Source organism: Mizuhopecten yessoensis, unplaced genomic scaffold (assembly GCF_002113885.1).
Source record: "Mizuhopecten yessoensis strain PY_sf001 unplaced genomic scaffold, ASM211388v2 scaffold8195, whole genome shotgun sequence".
Taxonomy (NCBI): domain Eukaryota; kingdom Metazoa; phylum Mollusca; class Bivalvia; order Pectinida; family Pectinidae; genus Mizuhopecten; species Mizuhopecten yessoensis.
Window position 1 is genome coordinate 2263405 of NW_018407426.1, and position 16769 is coordinate 2280173.

Below are 16769 nucleotides of genomic sequence, written 5' to 3' on the forward strand. Positions count from 1 at the left end.
TGCTTTCTGAATGAATCGTATATACCTTGCACATTTTTTTTGAAAAAAAAGGTTTTGATCGTGAAAGTGCTAGAGGCCAGACCAGGATTCGAACACTGGACCTCCGTTCATTAAACTGCTGTTCAGAATTTCTAAACATTTTCTTCGTTTTAGTAAGTATGGATTAAGAAAAGTTACATAAACAATACAATTTCCTATGTAACGTACGATGATTAGTACGATATGTACACTATCACCTTCATCAGACAATTGACCAGCGAAGCGTATGCACGCAAAGGTGTAAAATATATACGAGTTGTCCACAAATCGATGTCGATTCGGCTAAGCTGTCAGCGTTTGTAAAACTGTTTTTATATATGTACCAAAATTATTCAATTCAGCTTCGCATTTTTTAATACTTGGTCATAGATGTGCGAGAGTCTTTGAGCCCCCTCATTTCGATTTAGAACTGGCCCACTGCGGCGTATCCAGCGGCTTCCTTTATCTGCCGCTTGAACAGATTGCTCTCTCTGTCCAAACTTTTGGAGTATTCCAAATCAATCACATGGTTTTCTGTGTGGCATGGTCTGTTATTACCGATTTTTTTTTATCTGCGACTCCGACTGTTTCCTTTCTGATCTAAAAACGGGTACAATACAGTGTCAAAATAAGGGGAAAACTAGAAAATGCCAATCAAGGATGATAACAAAACCAAAGGTCAAGTGGTCATCCGTATATAAAGGGATTTTTTAAAATATATTTCTTCTGTTTGCTACGATAGCGACCTTAAATGACTCTTGAAAAATAAATACCACGAAATCTTTGAGGATCTGATCAGGATTACTTGACCATTTGACTATAAACGATGCTGCACCTATCGTGAAATCATTATTTTTTTAGTGTTTTTAATTTCGTTTATTTCGTAGGTTATTTTTTATCCACGCAGTTCTTTGTGAGTGGGTACTCGTCAGGCGCGTAGCTACCATGTAAGCCAATAAGCCCGGGCTTGCACATGATTTTGACAAGTATAGGTTTTCATGACGTTATTTTTTCTTGTTGATACTATAAAGTGGAGTTTAAGTTTTGAATATATAGTATACATATGTAATTCCTCAGATATGATACAGTGTTAATAGTTAGTACAAAAATGTATGAAGTTTAGAAATGTCCATTGCATTAATGGACAGTTCCAGGCGGAACTAAACTGCTCGATTGAGTAAATTGAGAAACTCACGCCTGGCGCAAACGACTCCGAGTATGGCACAGTGGACACAGACAATCAATGTGTTTGTTTTTATGAAAATATCAATTTGGGGCACGTTCGGCCCCTTTTGCCGGGGCACATTCGGCCACCCCGAATGCAACTGTTATTGTGCCAAGTGACGTCACTATTGATAACCCACAAAAATAATATTTTTACGTCGCAAAAATTAAGTATTTTTTTCTTTGTATTCACTGATTTGTTCTGGACTTATTTTCCAACAAAATTTTCATGGGGGAGACCCCCCAGATCCCCCTTACGGGAGGGGGAAGACCCACTCCCGTACCCTCCCCCTGCTCGCGCTTCGGGAGGGGGGGGGGCTGCCTTCGGCAACCCCATGTCGGGGCTTACACATGGTAAAGGGGCTAGCTACGCGCCTGCTCGTAATCCACGAATGAATGTACTTACAAAATGGTATTCTGTCGAGAAACCACAAACGTTTGGCCCCACGAAAACATTTGATTTCGTAGTAATTTAATATCAATGAAATAAGGAAATGAATTCGAAAACAGAAATAAAATAAACAAGAACAAAAAATCAAAAACAAATAATGAAGAATCTGTTAGTGATATGACACAACCGTGCTTTGAATCTTGAGTATCAGGTCTCTCATCGAATCTGTGTAACTTCGAAAAATCGGTTGTTATATCACATACAATCCCATTTCACAAAATATTTACTAGGTCACTGTTTGTTCAAGCTTATAGATGTACTATAAGTATATGCTGTCACGTACCGAAGCCCCATTACAGGTAATACGTATTTATGAGTGAACATTTCAAATTAAAGATTTATGATTTTGAAAAATTTAGACACAATATATCGCTTACAGAAAGACATCAAAATACAAAATGTTTAATGCCAGTCTTCTTATTTTCGCAAAATAGGACTCGCCCTTTACCTACGTGGGCGAACTAGTGGGCCTGGTATAAATAAAGCGCATACTAGTCAGGGAAGATCAGTTTATGTATAGCAAAGGTACGTACAGTAGCACTATGGCGACAGTACGTGCAGCGGCTATATGTGTTCTAACAGTGTGCGGTGTTCAGGTGAGTACGGTTAAAATAACACATAGTGTATTTAGTACTACATAGAATATCTCTAGTGCACCGCAATGTGGCGTTATGTGTAAAAGTAGTAATAATTGAACATTTTACTGTATTTCCTGTTCATGTTTATATAATTTTTTATATATATATTTTTCTTTTACTATTTTCAGATTGTTAATGTTTTTGGATTATCCGCTCTTGATGACACAAGGCAAGTATTAGGTAAGTGTGATAGCAGATGCATAAAGTTGTGAAAATATGACATTTACATATGTACAAATCTATTAAAAATCATACATGAATTTTCCAACCAACGAAGAAAAAACATGACCACATACACAAGACTATGGAAAATAACATTTATACATGAACTTATCACGAAAAGGAATACATTCACACACACACACACACACACACACACACACACACACACGCACACACACACACACTCACTCTCTCACACACACACACACACATATGTATACAATATACATATTGTATGTATCAATAGGTATGTATATATATTTAATAGATAATAAATAAACAAGTCTTTGCGAAGGAAAATATAGAATAAAAAAATAAATATGTAAGTCTCCTGAAGAAGCCCTAGAAGGCAGAAAGACCTAGCGGTAGAATTTACGTTGTATTCTATACATATATATAGATATAGATATAGATCTGCAAAAAGAGAACACAAAAAAGGATCTTCACACGCGTGCCAGTTTATGACATAGTTTCTATTTCACATGAGTACGTGGTCATGCTATATTGGGACTTTTTACTGTATAGTTAGTCTACAGCAGAAGGAGAATGTCAAGTGAAAGGAATATCACAACACAACAAACCCGGTTAGTAAGATGCTTCATTTCACTTGAATTACAGGGAGTCTTATAAGAGGTATTCGATGTTATTGATAAATAGAAAGGATCACAGATTACTCCAATAACGATACTCTGTATATTACATCTGTGGTACATAGAACGAGGCAGGATACATTCGAGGTGTTCGGTGTCATTGATGAGAAGAAAGGACCAATACTCACTTGAATAATGATACTTTAGTACTTAATATTTGATCAGTGGTATAAATTCGTCATAAACACGTAAGCTGGCGTTCAAAATACACCATGTTGACATACTTGGCCTGTATCTCTTTCATTCGTCGTCACAGGTGACTGTATATTTACAACAGCTCAATTGAAGTGTACGAAGAGAGTTGGCACTCGTGCCTAGCTATAAAAACGCTCTATCATATGTTTGGTATGTAAATAAACTTAACAGTTTTATAATATATTTGGTCGGCGTTTTAAAAGAATCTCGAAACTGCCTTTAACCTATATCGCCACACTTGCTTCAATGGTATGGTATGTTATATGTGTATGTGGGGAAGGGGGGGGGGGGCAGATTTTAATACTTATATTAATATCAAATGTATACGGTTGATCCTATATTTGTTCACCTTATACACAAATACATAAACTCCTATATAATTGCATCTCATTTCCACTTTTTATTTTCATTCTTCATCATTACCGTTGCTAACAATGCATTTTATATTATGATGAGGACTATACATTAGTGCCTTTACAATATTTCCTGCCTCCAATATGTACTTTGAACATTTATTTAAATACTTTGGCCAACTCTATGTTTCCCATGTTTTAGCTGTCCATAACAACGAAGTCAATGTTATAACCCTAGTAATTACAGATTTTGTACGTGAAATCAGAACATCATATAATTATGATATCATATAACCCTACTGTCGTGCAGACAGTGTACGCTGCAAATTATCTTCTATTAATAGGCTTACTTCCTCTATGTATCATACACACAATTCCTGTATGTTTATTCATAAAGGCAACAATCCATCATGATTGTATACACATAGTTAAAAGTGCTAACGTTATTTTTTGAAAGTTCAGAGAAATCTATATCGGAATTTGCCTTTGGAACCATGCCAAAAGGAACATTCACAATTTAGATATCAGATAGATGTACTTATTAGTGAAAACTGTACAATTACATGGCTAGTGTATTTAATTTCCTGTAAGTGATAGCCTCCCCTCAGATGTGGAGATAATGTGAATCGATTTGTTCTATATTATCATGGTTACACATCCATAACATGGTAATTACGGTTAATACATAGTAGCAGTTACAAGTCCAAGAACGTATCCCATGATGTAATAGCACCACCTTTACGATCCAGGAACATAGACACATAAAATCAATTATCACGGCTGACTAGCGCGTGCACATTTACACGAGTTTTATATCAATAAGGAAGGATGTAATGAATCAGGTCAGCACTCCTTGTATGATGCACACCTTGGACCACGCTTGCGATCGGTCAGTTTTTATCTTTATTATATTAAGACAACAAATTTGATAATCCGGTTTCAATTAATGTTTTAATAAATGACGATATGCGAAAACTGAAAAGACATTGTTATACATGTACTAACTATCCAGGTTTAAAAGTGCATTGTCTAATCACAATAGATAATTTGTTATTCGAAATGTTTTGTTATTATAGAAAACAATAACAACAGATTGTTGACTTTTTCCTCATACCATCGCCTAAAGATGAAAAATGTCAATATCCATATCATTATTAATGAGATGTCATACAGTCTTGATTTAATGTTCAATTACTGTGATATTACCCCCTAAGTCGTCACAATTATTTAATTGACTGTCTGACATGCCTTTCTTTCCTGAAGCTACGACACATTAAAGTTCCTCAGAGGAGACAATGTTTTTCACTTTTGATACAAGTCGATATATAATATTATTCCTTTGGCACATTTTGACGTACTTTATAATATCACATTTACAACGTTACACTTGATGTACAATTTATCAGCTCTGATGTCCTTCGCCCTACTAAAGGGAAACAAACTGTTGATCAATCTGTTATTCGAGTTTGAAAAAAAATGCATTTTATCTGACAAACTATGTTGTAGTGCCATTATCTTATATTTCATAACACGCTGACAACACATGTGGACTTTGACTCTTTTTTTTTAACTTCACATTGTGGCCGCGACAGTCTTAAATCTACTGAATGCCATTTTTGTAATATATTTCTGGAACACGACAGCAAATATACCTGTACACAGATTACATAGAGTTACAACATCAAACACATATTTCTAAATCACACCAAGTGCTGTTCCTGGGCTACCCCTGGATCCTCCGGCCGAGACCCTCCCCAGGGGCTCACATTCTCGAACCTCGAATCCCGACTCTTCACTCTAGACTCCCAATTCCAAACGCCCAGACTACCTATGAAATTCTCCCCAAATACTTTAACAATATATAAAAAAATAACTTTTCATGAGTAGGTACATTTTGTACCACCTATTGTATATACATTTGTAAGTAATGAGGCACGTGCAGCAATTTGATATAACCTCTGATCTAACTTCTAATCTGACTTCTAAGCTGACTTTTCCCTTCCAAAACAACAATGCTAGATGTACCATATGACAATGACAGTATCTGTTTTGGGAGTTCACACCCTCGTTCCCATCTCTACGTCATCCTTGACTGACCCGGTCGCCACTAGATGGATAGCCCTACGGGATTGTCTACAATTCCAGTCCACCGTTAATCAATTCCCGGTGTTACATAAATGATAAGATTTGACCTCAATTATACTGTTGACCAAAGTGCTGCTCTCTATTAGTACCTACTATCTTACAAGTCAGAAGGTGGGTCTATTCTTTATTATTAATTATAAATGTACCTAATTGACTTGATTGGTTAACAACGACACATAAACAAGCAGCGAGAACCATTGTGCAACTAAATAGCCTGTTAAAGAGCATATAGATCCTTTTTAATAAAAAGAAATAAGTAGACAATAACACAGTGAGGATGTACAGCATCATTTTGTCATTTTGTATATTTAGGATCTATCATCAGTGCCTCTAAACACTATATAAGACAAATTAAATTCTGACGACAGAATAAGCAGTTCATACAGAAATGTATATGTCATCCTTTAATTATAAGATTCATGTTGTTTTTACTTTCTTTAGATTTTGTTCTCAAGTCGTGATAGTAACAGTTTGTCTAGAGATGTGTTGTGAATCTTTTTGTTTACATATATATATATATATTCCTTTTTTCCGCTGTTACCTTGATGCCCTTAACAAAAGACGCAACCATACATTCCTATCCTTCATTGCAATGTTTGTGTGATACATGCCGTTGTAACAAAGACAAGAGGCCATGCAGAGGTTTAGACAACATACCTCTGGTCTGTTACTTACCGCCATATTGTTATTTACAGTTCGTTGTTTTCTTATTTGATAATAGTGTTTTTTTCTTGTGGTCATCGGCCCGAGATACAATTCGAAAATTATTCTTTTGTCCTTGAAATAGCTTATAAGTCAAATGTATATAGTTCAATCTTATATCACTACCCATTTTTTTCACCAAACTTTACTCCATATCATGAAGCATTTATTTCGGTATAACTGACATCTCATTGCGTTATAGCCTTATCCCTTTTATCACAAACGGTATTTATCTAGAACAACTATTGTGTCTGAAGAGGTTACCTCACATAATCCAATTTCCTTTTCTCCAGCTCCCTGTAGTGCAAGTTTATCCATACATTTAGTTTGTATTACATTCTAAACTGAAATAGGTGAAATTGATGTTGAATGATAATATATTTAGTTCTTGAAAATAAACATAGTAAAACCCTGACCGCATCGGCAGTATCGTAAATATCCACTTAATATTAGGCTCCTTAGTAAGTTAATTCGATTTGAAAATATTGTTTTAATAATAAATAGGATTGTATGTTCGTATAGCAGAGTTTATTTCGAGGCAAAAACCGCTAACTTTTATCACTTGTGTTTTTATACAGAACAAAACAAGAACTCGGAAGGGATGTGTGCTCCAACATCATTCCCAAAGATCAAAGGACCTAAATCTAAGCATGACCGAATAGCAATTATTGGGGCAGGACCCTCTGGGATCCACATGGCGTATAAACTCAAGGTTGGTAAACATCCACTTTAATCAAGATCTTACAAACTTTAAATTTTGATAGAGCAGAGAGTTTTTGATCAGTATACTCTGATATGAAAATATATAGAGACCAGCTGTTTTTCTCTGTTGCATCTTTAACTAAATAAAATGCAATATGTAATTTATTCGGCATTGTTCTTGCATGCGATTGCTTGTCCATTTACAATAACAAAGACATATACTGTAGGCGTTCATATTTTAGAGGTATTCTTATTATAGCGTTTTTCACGCTTTAAATATTTTACTAAATCATACATGCACCGAGTACAGATATTGTTTATTGTTTTATATGGCATATTTTCTTGATGCGCCAACTCATCAATGCGCTATTCTATTAAAATTCGATTATGTGCTAAAATCCACTTGTGCTGATAAGAATGTTAACAATATGCTATCGTGAAGATATATTAGGAATACGTTTACTGTTTCATTAACTCTCTAGCATGGAGGTTTGATCCAATGACCTGTTGATTATTAGCAGCTAGGAGATTACCCCCTGCCATACCGACTATGACATTTGTGAATTGAATACGTTTCTGCAACATTACTGGGAATAATTGTATGTCGGTCTAATACCCTAAAAAGGCCAGCAGCATATACTTGTGTATGAAATAAGTAAAATAGCGTAGATTTAACAAGAAATTAGTGATGTAAACAACAGAATAATGGTCCGGCTCTCATATGTATGAGTGATATAATTTTGTCGCGCCTTTGTCTGCCAGCGTATCTCTGCTATCATGTTTTATCAATTTAAATCCTGTAGCCACGCAATCGAATAACAAGTATTCATTATAGTCATGTTCATGTCTTCACAAGTTGATCTAGGACTTATGTTTGGTTTAATGTAACATATGCTTTAACATTAAAATATAATACATGTATATAATTCATGATTCACAAAGCTGTTTATGTTAATAGTAGCATTTAACAAATATATACATATATGTATTTTAAAAGGTTTTTTGAATTTTTTTTTAGTCTATTGATGGTCTTTGATTTCTATGGAAACGAAAAATTCTTTCCAAATGCTTTATATTTTGGTTTTTAAAAGCATTTCATTTCATTTCAACAAATGTTATTGTTTAGAAAACATTTTTTGTTTTTGTTTTTAAAAACATGCATAATTACTGCATACAATGTCAAGAAGATATACTCAAAAACGATTGAGTTGGTTACAAAGTTAGGAGTAAATGGTTTATAACTATCTTAACAACAACGATCAGCGATCAAAAGCTGGTCAACCTTCATATATCAAAAACTTTATTCCCAAACGTTAACAGATTAAACGGAATATCAGTTTAATTTGGCGACAAATATATTTTCAAAATGATTCTCACTGAGCTTTGTTCCCGTTGTCAGTATAATGATACCGCCTGAAATACTGTGCAGGATGCCTGCGACATGGTATTTCAGGGACCCTAATCATTTTATTTCACTCTCATGCATTTAAACGTCCCATTCGAACTCGCCGAAAATCTATAGCGTCTTTATGACACCTCTTTATTTCATAGGAATGTATCAAAACCCAATTTAGATCGTATATTATTATTTAAAAGACCGAACAATGTAATGAAAAATTAATACAATTGGTCTGAAAAACAATGTTTTGTGATTTTTGTAATTTCTTATATCAACCCCCCTCAAGTAAAAATAATAAATATAGAAATACATCCCTACCAATGTACCCTTTTTTTCATTCATATTACCTGGAACATACACATTTTAGTGCTTATGTGATAGTACATAAATTTCAAATTAAAGGATTACATGAAGGTAACTGTTTTTGTTTTCAGAAGGAGGGCTACACGAACGTGACTGTTTTTGAGAGGAACCGTTACATTGGAGGGAAGTCGAGAACTCTGTACCACCGGGGCGTACCTCATGAGATGGGTACCGTATATACACAACCCGACTATACAGAGATTTATAGACTGGTCAACGAGTTCGACGCTGGACATCTCCTCCCCATGCCAAGTCCAACCGTATGGGTCAACAACAAGAAGCACCCAAGTAGGTTATACAATATAGAATACTGCAAACGCTCAAAGCATTAATTGAACAAACTCCCATAGAAATTTTATATCAATTTCGAAACAATTTTGTGGTATATAAGCACAACAGTATCAAATAGTACAACTGCCGATCTATATGTTATCCTACCATGGCTGATTTATTTTAGATTTATAATGAAATGTTTTTAACGATTGTTCGAAATCCCTACATACTTTTACTTTAAAATGCTATTTATTAGAATGATTTGTGGTTTTCCAGATTATTTTATATATGTGGAACAATAGGGAAGTTATTCCGAACATAGTCTGAATGTTTCGTTCAGTATCTGAAAAACATATGATGTACATAAAAGATCCCTGTATGGAAAACACAAGGGGATTCCAGAACAGTTATACATGTATACAGTAATCTCCCCTTAATTTCATTTGCTGATACAATCGACTGTTTAATGTTTGGCGTTTCAGTAATGATTTATTACTATTGTTGTAATGGAGGTGAAAACGTGTTTAAGTCGTAGTTAAAGTTGTTGACCGTGGTACGAGGAATAGAGATACAATGCATGTAAACGTGGGAAAAACCAACCCCCAAATATCTTACGGAGGCATGCCGGGTGTGTCAACAGAAAACCATGTACATCACGTTTTGCATGTGATTACCTCCTTAATACAGCTGAATAGACTAAACCAAAACGAAAATATTCCAGTTACGCAATCTGTCAACATTCCGTTTCATGTGTCAGATTATCCACCTTAACCTTTGACGTGAAGGGTTCCCGATTCGAATGGTGACAGATGTCACCAGTGTTTAACGTGTCGTTATCTTACAGGTATTTTATATCAGGTAAAGGTTTGAAACATAATGAAACGAAAGCAAATAGTAATATTAATTTTAGATCGTCGTAACGCTGTTATAATCCACCGGATGTTTTTCCCGACATGACTACAGCTCTGAATATAGCTCGGAATATTTAAATGAAATATTGAAGATAAGTAAACAACAAATCACTAACAGTAGTCCGATAGTGAAAACACAATGGAGCTAGACCAGGATTAGCATGTCGCTCTAACTGGCAAAGATACATGCATAATCAAAACTAAAACGAAGGGGACATTACCATATGTTCGAAAAACTTCAATGCCATTTCAATATTCTAACATTTGTCTTGAAGTTGGACAGCGATCGTGTTTAAACATTTGCTTCTTTATTGGCACCTTATCAGGCAATTGCATCTGTTCATCTGTCCAACGATACCAAGCATTTTTGTACACAAACCAGAAATGCAAATTATGCTGTGAAATTGTCTGCAAACACGACTGCATTAACCTGACCACCTCAAATCTTAAACGTTGCTATTTCACTTGACTTTTAACTTCTTGTCGTGAATGGGCGTTGCAGTTTCATGATGTGTCATGAGGATTGTATTATTTATCATAGTGGTTATTATACAAAAAATGTGATAGGGACAAATTTCATTGCATTGCGGTCTTCACGGGAAAACAGAATTTCTGCTGTCAAAACTCACGACTTACTACAGCAAACAAACACTGAATACTGACCGGTGTTATTCCGTCTTTGCATATTGCAGAGTTACCTTCTCTTGGGAGCAGGAATTGATTGTTAAGTCATTTGTTTGTGTGAGAAAATTACGTAGTTTTCTCAAACATTGATGACGTTACTCTCACAAACAAGTGACGTAACAATCAATACCTGCTCCCAAGAGAAGATAACTCTGCAATACGCAGACGGAATAAGCAGACAGGACACACACTAGTGTATTAGTTACTTTTTATTGATAGGTAACAACGTATGGGATGTTAACAGTCTATCAGAACGACTATCTGCGTAGGGAAGGACCATCCACATGATTTATCATAATTATATTTTATATTAGCATTATAATGCAGCTTGTTTATGTACGATTTTATTTATATACATATATATACTTTTCTCGAAATAATCTGTTAATCAACGGTAAACCTTAAAGTGTTCTAACGGTGACGCAACAGAAGCATTCTTGATTATAAGATATTTTGTACATGTAACTTATTTTACACTGCATTTCCCAAACTCTCTTCTTGATATCCCTATTCATGTCATTATCCCAAAGCTATTCCGTCTTTTCGTATTGCAGAGTCATCTGCTCTTGATAGCATGTATTGATAGTTACTCATTTGTTTGTGAGAGTAACGTCATCCTTTTTTGAGAAAACGACATAATTTTCTCACACACAAACTAATGACGTAACAATAAATACCTGCTCAAAAGAGCAGATAACTCTGCAATACGAAAAGACGGAATAGTTGTTAATGTTGGTTACGATGAAAGGTAACAGATTTATAAGAGCGTACTTGTTTCTTTCTCCAATTCATTTATCTTCAATCATGTTAGTATTAAGTACTACATATGTTATGTGAATAAATCAAACAACATTAGTGTTTAATATCTGTACGGAAATGTTTCTGTTTAATAAACATTAATTTATAAACATATATTAAGATATGTCAATTTATTAATATATGCTCAAAGTTTGTTTTGAAAAATAAACTAAACTACATTTTTACATCTTCTAAGATGAAATTCGCAAGTCACCGGAGTTGCATATCCGTTGTTTATCAATTTTGATTGATAAGCTATAAGTGAGAAAGATCAAAGTGATAACTAAATGTTTTCTTCGCTGTTAAGTATGAATGTCGCTAATATAGCACAAGTAATTCTCTTAAGGAGGCTCCACCCTTTCGCAGTTAGACAGCAGAATTCAATGAAAGTTTCACATAATGGTTATGTCACTATGTAAAAAGGTTTTTATGAAAATTTAAGCATTCCGATAAACTGGGTTAACGTGAGTTAATTAATGTCTTTGTATCATAAGCTTTATTTCTGAAGTACGTGTGATTACACATTTCCAAGTTAAGTCTCGACATCGCGTGTTGACATATCATCGTCACGCACGTGTACCATTGTTTAGCCGGTGTTACTTAAGCATTGAACTGTTTTTGTATGGTATTTATGATCTATTTGAATGACACAGCTTTGCAAGCAAACAACATAATGCGCGCTAGCGCATTATGATTTGTTTGCTTACAAAGCTGTGTCATTCAAATAGATCATAAATACCATACAAAAACAGTTCAATACTTATATTTACATTTTCTCTGCCTCTTATGTTCTTTTTTAACTTATAATTTATATATTTAAAATTAAAATTAAAAATTAATCGACAGTCCACACAATTTCGTTCAATAGTTTGAACAGCGTATTGTCGCGTTGAACAGCGTATTGTCGCGTGCTGTTGGCAAACAAAGTAGTACTTTGAAATTTTAACAAACACTTCAATTTTATTCCACAATTCAGTATCAATACAATTGCGTATGATATGTCTATAGGGTGATTTAAGTTTATCAATAGAACTCTGAGCTGAAAGTTAGATTTGAAATTGGTCCGATTTTCCCTGGAACAAATTTCGCGCATGAATAAATACAATGAACACCGTGTGTGAAAGTGACGATTTGTTTCTAAAATATCAGTTTGAAGTGCGCTCCGGGCGCGGGTCGCATATTTCCCGCATATTATAGAGGGGAGGAGTTCTGACGTTAATCGACGACAGACCGATATGAAAAAAGTTGATAAAACTTCAGAATAATTCGGACTAATCAGTGCAGTGTAACAGACGATATCTCTGATAAATTGCATGAGCGTTAAAATTGTTTCCATTGCCGGCATTGGTGATTTCAACCGATGTGCATTCTATACGATATTGCAGACCTTGGTCTTGTTTTCGTTGTAATAAAAGTGTTTTTTATTTTATTTTTTATTTTGCACATAAATTTACAATGACATTGTCAAATCTCACAATGCCCAGCGATATTTCAGCAGCCGTCATGTTGAATTATATTGGATATTGTAGTTCCGTTCAGTGTTGTATTAATACGCTAAGAATTGTGTCTCGTGAAGCATCGTCTGCTGGATAACCGATACATCCGGTAGTGAAGCGGACGTAAAACCTATCAATCAATCAATGTCTCGTGATGCATGGTAATTAAAGTCCCATAAACGACACAGCTTTCAAAGAGGCTATATAGTGACAATGCCATGCAAATGTAAATATTATAATTTATACTACGGTAATGGAATGCCCGATACGCAATACGGAAATGACGACACGAAAATACGACAAGAAAAACATGTGTATTGCGAAGGGTGGGACGTCCTTAAGTCGTTTAATTTACTGTTGATTTGAAATGTTACAAGTGAGGTATATATATTCATTTTATCAATACTTAACAGTATCTAATATGTTTTTGCCTATTAATGAAAAATAATAACGAGCCAATTTATTATTTTTATACGAATTATTGTTTTACAGTACCTATAACAAGTCTACAAAATAGCATCCGTGTCCTGATGAGGCTTCGTCCAGATATAACCAACACAACCGTAGCAGCAGGCATCCTTCAGCAAGCAATCCGTAAATACTTAGGACTTCATATTGGAATGTTCGGGACCTATGAGGGGGAGCTGATGCCACGCCCCTGTGACGCAATACTGTCAAAGATTAATATGACTTTTCTCGACTTTCTCAAGGTTCATCAAATAGAAGCACTAAAAGGAATGTTTATGAGTGCCATGACCGCCCAAGGATATGGTCACGTGGACGAAATATCCACCCTGTATGGAATGATGTGGATGACACCAAGATTCCTTGAGGAAATAGTCAAACCGCCATTACCGGAAGTTAAAAGTGTAGTGAAAATTTTAAGCAAAGGATTTCAGTTTTTGTGGGCGGAAATATCCAGAATAACTAACTTAAATGTCAAATTATCAAGTCCAGTAACGAAAGTGTTACGTCTGAGAAACGGATTCCTTGTAATTTATCGGGATTGTGGCAACCTGCGTAAGGAAAGATTTGATTTTATTATAACCAGTCCCACGATGAAATTTATGTCGAATGTCATCAAATTTGATCCCGATGTTCGGGAACTTTTCAGACGGACATTCAATTATTACTATACAACAACTTTGGCGGATACTGACTATGGAGTTAACAGGGGTAAGTCGCCTCAGGATTACTACGCGTTCAACATGAACAGCAAGGAGAATAACTCTGTCTGGGTACACAGGGATTCCTATTCCTCTCTAAATTACATCACTGGAGAAAACTATACTAACGGGTTGTTTACGGACGGTCCGGACGGAAAGTACATACAGTCATCCGTCTATTATCAATTCTCGAAACGAAGTTCACCTTGGCAAACGCTGACCCAGAAGTTAAAGGATCATATTTTGAACGTAGAACGATCCACTAAAATAAAAATAATACATCGAATCAAATGGAGCTACTTTCCGAGATATTCCGTCTCTGATATGGCATCAGGGATATTATGGGATATATTTGAGAAACAGGGGGCACACAATATGTGGTATATAGGGTCGTCTGTGAGTTTTGAGTCCGTTAAGAGTGTTGTCGAGTATAACAACTTATTACTTAGACAATTTCCTTGTAGTAACGGAATATAAATATTCATTATCAACTATTTAAATATAATATTGAAATTCCTTATTTTTTCACAGAAAAGAATAAAACTATAATTTTATATATAAAATAACAGATGATTTCCAAAGGGGAAAACATTAGAATATCGAACAAATGTCACTCGAAGTTCCAATATTTCTACCTCCTGACCTTCTTCAAGGGCGAACATAAACGATTGTTTCAAGTAACGTCCATCTTGCTTTATCGGAGGAATAGGAAATCTCCGACTTTCGCCCGTGAAGAAGGCCAGGAGGCCGAAATATTGGGACTTAGAGTGATATTTGTTCTATATAATTTTACAGATGCTCTAAAATCGGTTTTTTCTTCACTTGGTTGTATACTAAAAAGTACTATTTTTATAGTTATTTCAAGGAAGATCATAAAGAATGTTGATATCATGTTGTAAAATGATTTCCCTCGCCAGTGGTGTTCGATAATGAAGTATTGTTGTAAAATAATATATGTTGTTCTAATAATTCAAAGTGCTAATTCAGGTGATATAATGAAGTAACATTTGATATTATTTCAAACGATTTTTTTTTATTTAATTTACATGCAGTGTACTTACATTTTTATCGTTTTGTTAATTTTATGTGTTATAAGTAATTTATTGATTTTTTTTCGTTTTCATTTTCAATGCGATACGTCACATATAACGTAAATTTTGTTTGTTTTATATGCATACGAAAAAATAAAGAAACTGATTCCTAAGGCATTTTGCGTTTTCACAGCGTAAGAGGAAACCTTATTCTCCTGTACAGCTATTAAAAGCGAAAGGCCATCTGCCATACTTTTTTGTGTTAATGACATCATGAACTAATTGCTGTGTCTGCTGTTACATCAAAATTACAAGTGTACATGTGTTAATGATGACGACACACATACTTGTGAACTTATATTATGACGTCAAAATTCCATTATTATTCAAAATATCCAGACGCCTGGGCCGGTATATGAAACCGTTATCATGCTCAACCTCCGAGTCTGTGATCAAGTACAATTTCTTGTTTCGGTAACAAACAAATAAAAAGTCACATTTTGTCAGTTATTTTGATGTGGTTTTGATAGACTTAGGGCCAATTACCATTTTCATTTTCAGATTTTACAAAATGACCGGTTTGTCAGTGTCAAATGATTATAGATTATAGCGAGGTACAAGAAAGGTATTTTGAACACATGCTTGAGCACGAGAAAGGTTTCATAAACACGTGGCCAGAAGAACCTTTCTTGTGAAAGGCTTAGATACATTCACATTAAAAATCATATCCGTATAAGCTGCCAACTGTTTTGTATATTTGTGAAGAATATATGTCGCAATAAAACTTAATATTTACAAACTTAACATTCCGTTTCTCATTTTATAAATTACTATATAACAGATGAGTTAATTGAGGTATTCAATGATAATTCCATTTATTTTATTGTGATCACTTTATGAAAAAGAATTCCAGTGAATATATATATATATATATATATATATACATGCTATTTATTTACATCAGTGTATAGTGTTTATGTTTTAACATTGTAATTATTGATATGTTTATACATTAAACCTAAAAGTAACATTCAAATAAATCATCGACCAGTTTTGTGTGTTTTTGTTATGTGAATGTTTTCCATCATGGAATGCACACGCAGTGGTGTTACTGACAACAACGTCACATCTCGAAAACCGATGGTGTTTAAAATAGTTCAATTTACCGGAACTAAATATAAAAGATATATTTTAGTTTGACTTTCATTTAAGTGCGTAATAATATAAGGCGAAGTGAATAACTTTTTTTTATTTTATTTTCTATTTTCGTGGAAATAAACCGCCATTTCACGCGGTTTCGAGATGTTATTTTGTAAAATTTTGAGTTTAAATTTGGAAAGTTTGAGCT

General features: G+C 34.6%; 1 protein-coding gene across 2 annotated transcripts; it reads left to right on the forward strand.

The window, feature by feature from the left end:
• The first annotated feature begins 2197 nt into the window (after positions 1-2197).
• LOC110455312 (polyenoic fatty acid isomerase-like) lies at positions 2198-16362 on the forward strand. 2 transcript variants are annotated; one of them, XM_021505381.1, is made up of 5 exons: positions 2198-2289; positions 2460-2500; positions 7177-7310; positions 9134-9350; positions 13717-16362. In XM_021505381.1, exons 2-5 carry the CDS (start codon positions 2467-2469, stop codon positions 14865-14867), a joined length of 1536 nt encoding a protein of 511 aa, XP_021361056.1. In that variant the 5' UTR covers positions 2198-2289; positions 2460-2466; the 3' UTR covers positions 14868-16362. The 2 variants fall into 2 exon arrangements, with proteins under 2 accessions (XP_021361056.1, XP_021361055.1); XM_021505380.1 differs by having other exon boundaries at positions 2204-2289; positions 2460-2511.
• Positions 16363-16769: the final 407 nt, after the last annotated feature.